This window comes from Myotis daubentonii, chromosome 4, assembly GCF_963259705.1.
Source record: "Myotis daubentonii chromosome 4, mMyoDau2.1, whole genome shotgun sequence".
NCBI classification, from domain to species: domain Eukaryota; kingdom Metazoa; phylum Chordata; class Mammalia; order Chiroptera; family Vespertilionidae; genus Myotis; species Myotis daubentonii.
The window spans coordinates 9450517-9458537 of record NC_081843.1 but is presented as its reverse complement, the minus strand read 5'-3'; the positions used below and the strand labels follow the sequence as shown (position 1 = coordinate 9458537).

The window sequence follows — 8021 nt, the reverse complement described above, 5'->3', positions numbered from 1 at the left end:
TCCTGTCCTTCCAGTCCCAGAGGAGGCAAGAGTTAGGGCCCGTGGCAGACAGGTGGCTCAGACTTAACCAATTTAAGAAATTTTATTGCTCAGAACCTTCCCTCCTGGGGCAAAGCCAGGAGCTTTGGAAATCAATCCTTGGGGACAGAGCCGGAGGCACCAGGTGGAGGAAAGAGTGTGGCACATTTGGTCCATTGTCCTGTGTGGGGAGTATGGTGGAGGTGGGCTGTAGACTCCTCTAGGACCCAGGCGTGCTCCCCTTCGGCAAAGCCGACACACCAAAGCAGAGCATAAGAGGTCAGTGAGGGCTCAGTGCCCCTTGACCTTGCCCTGCGGTCTCTGGACCCCCCGGACGCTGAGCACCATCAGGCCCACGTTGATGGCATAGGTGGTGATGCAAACGATGCAGAAATCATGGAGCACGAAGAACAGGATCCAGGCCAGGTAGACGGAGCCGGCGAGAGACACCAGGGAGCTCAGCAGCAGCAGGGTAGACACCCAGCGGCCCCGGAGGCAACCTGCGAGGAAGAAAAGGGTCAAACATGGGCTTCAGGGACAAGCCACCTCTAGAAACTGCCACGACTTTGGTGCCACCCAGGCAGCAGGGGCTGCTGGGGAAATCTCTAAAATCAGAGGGTCTGACAGGCCCCATCAAGGCCTTGGTTTTCCTCTCCGTGCAATGATCTCTGGGACCCAAATAGTGAATTTTCCTACTGAAACGTCATCCACATGAGATGAAAGACAAACAACCCTTAGATTCCCCCAGAAAAGAACTCCCGAGTCTTTCCAACAAAACTGGTGCCCTCGGAAGTGGTTAAGGGTCCTTCTGGCTCTGACACTTCCAAGACCAACTGAAAGGCTTCTATTAGTTCCCACCCCCATCAGCTCTAAGAGCCCCGAGGTTGCAAGCAATGGGGCTGGAAAGGAAGGGCTGCCATGAGGGGGCGGGCCAGTTACCTAACAACAGCTGCAGTGTGTAGAAGATGCATCCGAATATGCTGTTGGATTGATTGAAGACACTGTCTGGACCCAGCACTGGTTCCACCAGCCCGAAGCCCTGGCCCCACCTGGTGGAGGGGAAGGCCCAGGTGAGGAGTGTTGTCAACCCAGTGAGTGCCCTGGGCCTGTCCTGGAGGGGCGATTTCCCAGAAGCCACTTGACCCGGCTGGTGTGGCTCAATGGTTGAGCTTAGACCTAGGATTCCTGGTCGGGGCACTTCCCGGATTGTGAGCTCACCCTCAAGAGGCAGATGATCCATGATTCTCATCACTGATGTTTCTATATCTGTCTCCATCCCTTCCTCTCCGAAATGAATTTAAATATATATAAATAATATATATATTATATAACATATATAATAATATTTATTTATTTATTTATTTAAATTGTATATATTTCTTTTTAAATAGAAGCCAGCCGGGCTGTCCTCCTTCCCTATGTCGCCATTTCCCTACTCAGCTTGAGGCCAAGGGTCGATGACCTCCCGGTGAAGCTTCCCTTTGCCACGTCAGGATTCCATGTGTTTGCTCCTATCTTCCCCCATTCCCAGGCCAGGCCTGGCCAAGGTTCCCCCTTAGGCCCCTCTTTTCATCCTAGACCTTCAATAATTCTAAGATGGCATGGTGGGAAATAAGAGTTGACCTTGCTTTACAGAGTTACCAGAGACTGGGAATCCGGGGTAGAATCTCTCTGGCCTGGACCCCTAACTCTCCAGCTCCCTGGCCGCCCACTGCCTCCTCTGTATTCGGTCATCCCACTGACCCCAGGCCCTCAAGCATAGCCAGACCTGGCCACCTTCTCCCCAGGCACGGCCATCCTCATGACCAGCAGCATGGGTCCCCACACATTACCTCCCCCTCCTGCCTGGTCACCGTTATTTCTTGGAATCCAGATCCACGAGCTACTCCCAGGAATAACCATAGTCCCCAGCAATATCTGCACACACACCCCCCCCCCCCCCGAATCCGGCCCCTCATTCCTATCGGACACACCCGATTCGCTGGGCAGTGTCCCCCTGGAGCAGCCGGTCCCCATGCATCTGCTCCAGAACCACCTGGCAACCTGAACGCCATGCACACCTGGTTCCCACGCACCGCTCCCACGAACAGCCCGGTGCCCCAAGCCTTCCACTCCCACGCGCACCTGGAGGAGAAGACGCGCGAACAGCTGATGGCGGTGCCCACGTCGCAGAGGGCGCGGTAGTCCCGGTCCCGGGCGCGCGCCGCCTTCACGTGCAGCGCGTAGAGCGAGAGCACTAAGCCCGCGAGGCAGAGCGCCAGCCGCACCCACCCGGGGCTGCCCCACGTAGTGCCCATGTCTCGGCGTCCCGCCCGATGCGCCGGTCGAAAGAATCAGCCACGGAGCAGGGGCGGGGCAAGAGGTGGCCACACCCTCCCCGCCCGTCTGCGCGAGCGCGGGCTGGGTCTCGCACTCCGGGATCCAACTGCGTTTTCCTAGGACCGGATAGGCTTGCTGGCGAGGTAGGGAAACGGCAAGGAATGCTGGGACTGGAAAACCAGATTAAAGGCCCTCACGGACTAGACGGCCCGCCAGGCATGCTAGGAGTTGTAGTCCCAGCGGCCGCAATGCCTCAAGGGAAATGGAGTCTTCGGCGTTTTAACAGGTACATACGTATATCAATTACCGCTAACGGTATATAGCGGTTACTCTGTGACAAGCCCTGTTCTAAGCATTGGGACATCCAGGACCTAGAGACCAGCGGATCAGGAAATCCAGCGAGTAGTGCGATCCAATCAAGAACCAAGCATTTTCCCTAAAATTATTTCAGTACCATTATGACAACAATACCCTTAGTTTGCTCCGCAATCCCTCCCTGCCTCACCAGCGCCTCCTGCCGGCCGGTCTCTCTTTCTCTCCTTAAATTCCCAGTTACCATCTCAGCGCACCCTTGATGGTAACCTAACCTCTGGGCTATCGTGGCGCCCGCCTGGCTAACCCTGAGCCTGGGTCAATCCAACAGTCCCTCCTTTCGAGGCTTTCGGTGGGCTAGCGGCACTCTCCCCTTCACAGATACCGCATTTACACCCATCGCTGCTATACCTCTCTTTCCTTCTCATCTGCATTGAAATGTGCTTTTCTTTCCTATTTTAGAAACAGCAGCAAATTTTCTTTTACAATCAAGTATTTGGGAAGATTTTACACTCTCAGTCTCACACTTATTCACTCCTACCTTGCTGCCCAGGACACCATAAACTAGCTCCTGCCCCCCAAAACTACCCCAACGAATGGCTGGTGTCATTAGGACACCAACTCCAACGGATATTTTTTAATTCTTATCAGGTTTGACCTCCCAGCAGTGTTAGTCACTGCAGTGCACCCCTTCCTGGGAACTCTCTCTTCCTTTAGCTTTTGTGACGTGTCCCTCTCCTGCCGGCCCACCTCCTTTTCCTGGCTGCTCCTTCTCAGGCCCACTCCTCTCCTTCCAGACAGCATGGTTGGCAGAGCAACAGCCACACAAACATCCATGTCCTAGTCCCTGGGACCTGTGAGTGTGTAGGTTACATAGCAAATGGGAATTAAGGTGGAAGATGGAATTAACGTCACTAATATGCTGATTTTTTTATTTTTTTTTAACATATTTTATTGATTTTTTACAGAGAGGAAGGGAGAGGGACAGAGAGCCAGAAACATCGACGAGAGAGAAACATCGATCAGCTGCCTCCTGCACATCCCCCTACTGGGGATGTGCCCGAAACCAAGGCACATGCCCTTGACCGGAATCGAACCTGGGACCCTTCAGTCCGCAGGCCGACGCTCTATCCACTGAGCCAAACCGGCCAGGGCTAATATGCTGACTTTAAAACAAAGGGAGTATCCTGTGGGTCCAATGTAATCACAAGGGTTCCTTACAGTGAAGAAGGGATGCAGAACAAGAGAGGCAGAGGGAGGTGTGACTATGAAGAAAGGCACAGTGGGATGCAACGTGCTGGCTTTGAAGGTGGAGGAATGGGGTCATGAGCTGAGGAATAGGGGAGGCTTCTGGAGGCAGGAACGGGCAAAGAAGTGGATTCTCCCCTAAATGCTCCAGAAAGGAACTGCTGACATCTTGGTTTTAGCCCAGTGAGACCCCTGTCAGACTCCTGAACTGTCAAGCTGTAAAATAATAAGTTCATGTTATTTTAAGCCACTAAGTGTGTAGTAACTGGTTCCAGCAGCAATAGGAAACTAGTACAGAGGACTGGGACTTAGGTCTGACCTCTCCCCACAGCCTCCTGGAGTCCCTGTTATCTATGGCTGGTTTCCCCCAGGATGAGTGCTGTAGGCGGGAGCAAGATGGAAACCACAACGTCTTTACCGCTTAGCCTCAAAAGTCACACTGTCATTTCTACCTTATCCTATTGGGACAGGTCAGCCCTACTCAGTGTGCAAAGAGAGTGCAGAGTGGTATGAATACCAGGAGGTGGGAACCACAGAGGACTTATTGCTGTTCAACAAGTCACTACAGAAATAATGGTGTACAGCAAGCATGTCAAACTTGCGGCCCGCAGGCTGCATGTGGCCCACAACAAATATTTTTGCGGCCCAGTCAATATAACAGTATGTAAGAAACGTTTTAATAAAAATTTCATAACTTAATTGTTACAATATCCTGTTATACATAATCTCTATATATAAAAGGCTAATGACTGACCGACTGCCTGGCCGACCGTCTGACTGACTGGCCGCCAGTACATATGACGCACCCTGGCAATTTAAAAATAAATGCTGACTCGCGCATGCGTGATACATATAAAGCTCTCAGAGTGGATATTATTGAAATCCCCGGTGAAATGATTTGTAATGGATCTATTATTGAAGCTACCTTTGGAAAAAGTATATCTATAGGTAATATTAAAAATATAGCCCTGACCGGTTTGGCTCAATGGATAGAGCGTTGGCCTGCTGACTGAAGGGTCCCAGGTTTGATTCTGATCAAAGGGCACATGCCAGGATTGCGGGCACATCCCCAGTAGGGGGTGTGCAGGAGGCAGCTAATTGATGTTTCTCTCTCATTGATGTTTCTAACTCTCTATCCCTCTCCCTTCCTCTCTGTAAAAAAATCAATAAAAAATATATATTAAATTAAAAAAATATATAAATGTGCGATTCTTTATCCAAAAAATGAGCATATTCATAAATTAAATGAAGAAATTTTGGATATACTCATTGGAGATTTTCACACCTATTTGAGTGATGATTCCATCAATTCAACGGATGTTGCCAAAAACAAAAGTCTTCCTATTGAATTTCTTAATAGTATTACTCCTTCGGGAATGCTGTGTCATAAATTAAAATTGAAAGTAGGTGCAGTCATCATGCTACTGAGAAATCTCAATAGTAAATGGGTTCTTTGTAATGGTACTAGATTTATTATCAAAAAATTGCGACCTATCATAATCGGAGCTGAAGTATTAACAGGATCTGTGGAAGGTGAGGTTGTTCTGATTTCCAAGAATTGATTTGTCCCCGTCTGACACTGTTTAATTTAATTCGAAGACAGTTTCCCGTGATGCCAGCATTTGCGATGACTGTTAATAAATCCCAAGGACAAACTCTAGACAGAGTAGGAATAGTCCTACCTGAACCCATTTTCGCACATGGTCAGTTATAGAGCGTGTGACGTTAAAGTTAAAGTTGTAAATACTTCATCAAAAGGGAAATTAGTCAAGCACTCTGAAAGTGTTTTTACTCTTAATGTGGTACACAGGGAGATATTAGAGTAAGTTTCATCAATTTATCAGTCATTGTTTTAATCAATATTGTTTTTATATCATGTTTTTATATCATGTTTTTGTTGTTTTTATATCATTTCTTTGTTGTTGTTATATCATGTTGTTATTGTTTATTTATTGATCAAATTATATAATATTTTCTTTTTTAAAATATATTTTTATTGATTTTTTACAGAGAGGAAGGGAGAGGTATAGAGAGTTAGAAACATCAATGAGAGAGAAACATTGATCAGCTGCCTCCTGCACACCCCCTACTGGGAATGTGCCCACAACCAAGGTACATGCCCTTGACTGGAATCGAACCTAGGACCCTTCAGTCTGCAGGCCGAGCGGCTCTATCCACTGAGCAAACCAGTTAGGGCAAATTATATATTATTTTCATATACATTTTACTAATTTTCTATCATCTCTGACACTTCTATTATAGAGAAAGGGCAAATAGTGATATTAAAACATTTCTTCTAATTAATTTCCTTTTAATGTACATGAATCTGTGCACTGGGCCACTAATTATTAATAACAAGCTACATTGTTCGCTAATGACTGGTTGCTATAATCGTGTTGCATTCATTTCCCTTACATGCCTTATGCGCAGGCGCACCATTTCTCTCCACTAATTTTAGCAGCGAATATTTTAGCAGCCAATTGCCACATCATTAGTCTTGAACTGACTTGTTTGGTGTGAGCAACAGGAAATATTTTGCTTTCGGAGAACAAGAAAAATAGGTTTATTTGCATGACTCTTACTAATTTGTGTAGTTATTCAGTGTCTGGTAAGTTAATGTTCAAGAAAAAGTATTAATTTTTATTAAAATGTTCTATTATTTTATGTTAACGATGACTCATTTTTTCAGCCCTTGGCATTCAGCATGTCTCTATCGAAATCAAGTGGCAGTAAAAATAAACGAAAAATTGCTGATGAACATTGAAATTTCCAAGAAAAGTGGGAATTGGAGTATTTTTGCTGAGAAATAAAAAATAAAATAATCTGCTTGATATGTAATAATGCTATTAGTGTACCAAAGTTATAACATAAATTAAAATATGATCATTATGAGGCATTAACGGGACAAGAAAAGTTGAAAGAGCTCAAGTTGGGACTGAAAAAACAACAGCTCATGGTTACTGCAGTATCACAAGGGAGTGAAGCGCTGCGTCTTGTCGGAGCTGATAGCTAAACTCGAAACCTTTTACTGAAGGTGGTTTCATCAAGGAATGTCTCATTAAAGCTGCAGAAACTGTTTGTCCTGGAAATGGAAGTCTTTTCAGCAATCTCTTTGTCTCGAAATACAGTTGCGGAAATTTACTGATTTGGCTGACAATATATGTATTGAGATCAAAGCAAAATCACCCAGTTTCGAAGCTTTCTCCATCGCCTGTGACGAGAGTAGGACATTGGAGGCGTAGCTCAGTTAGCTGTGTTTCTTCGTGCTTGTAACATGGATTTCAACATTTTTGAAGAATTATTGGAACCAGTACCGATGCATAACGCTAGTACAGGACAAGATCTATTTAATTTATGTTTTTAAACTTCTGCAAAAATACAATCTACCTCTCTCAAAATTAACTTCTGTAGCTACAAATAGAGCTTCTTCGATGACCTGAAACAACAATGGTTTCGTGGCATTTCTGCAAAAAAAATCCAAAGTGAAATTTATGATGGATCCAAGATTCATCATACGCATTGCATTATACATCAAGAAGTATTATGCACAAAAAAAAACAGCCCAAAAGAAAACAAAACAAAACAAAAAGAAATAAATAAAAAATAATAAACTAAAAAAAGAAGTATTGTGTGCGAAGGTAATAAACATAGGAAATGTGTTGACATCTATAAAAAATTATCAGTTTCATAAGATCTCAAACTTTAAATCAGCCACAGTTCTCTGCTTTCTTAAGTGAATTAGACAGTGAATATTCTGGATTGTCCTATACCGAGGTACGTTGGCTCTCCTGCTCCAAGGTTCTTAAACAATTCTAGGACTTGAAAGACGAAATATGTCAGTTCTTAATAACTAAAAATCAAGACACAAGCCTGATTATATATATATTTGATTTCAGAGAGCAAGGGCAAGATAGAAAATCAATGATGAGAGAGAATCATTGATCGACTGCTTCCTGCACATCCCCTACTGGGGATCGAGCCTGCAACCCAGGCATGTGCCTTGACTGGAATCGAACCCAAACCATTTAGTCCACAGATCGCCGCTCTATCCACTGAGCCAAACCAGGTAGGGCAAGCCTGTTTTTTTTTTTTTTTTAATATTTTGATTTTTTTGTTTGTTTGTT

At 45.5% G+C, this 8021-nt stretch overlaps 1 protein-coding gene across 2 annotated transcripts; it reads right to left on the bottom strand.

The window, feature by feature from the left end:
- Positions 1 to 57: 57 nt before the first annotated feature.
- Positions 58 to 2515, bottom strand: VKORC1 (vitamin K epoxide reductase complex subunit 1). Of its 2 annotated transcripts, XM_059692203.1 has the most exons (3): positions 2143 to 2505; positions 958 to 1067; positions 58 to 518 (listed from the first exon to the last, which is right to left on the bottom strand). In XM_059692203.1, the coding sequence occupies exons 1-3, from the start codon at positions 2313 to 2315 to the stop codon at positions 310 to 312; spliced, it is 492 nt and encodes a 163-aa protein (XP_059548186.1). In that variant the 5' UTR covers positions 2316 to 2505; the 3' UTR covers positions 58 to 309. The 2 variants fall into 2 exon arrangements, with proteins under 2 accessions (XP_059548186.1, XP_059548187.1); XM_059692204.1 differs by lacking the exon at positions 958 to 1067 and having other exon boundaries at positions 2143 to 2515.
- Between the last annotated feature and the right edge of the window lie 5506 nt (positions 2516 to 8021).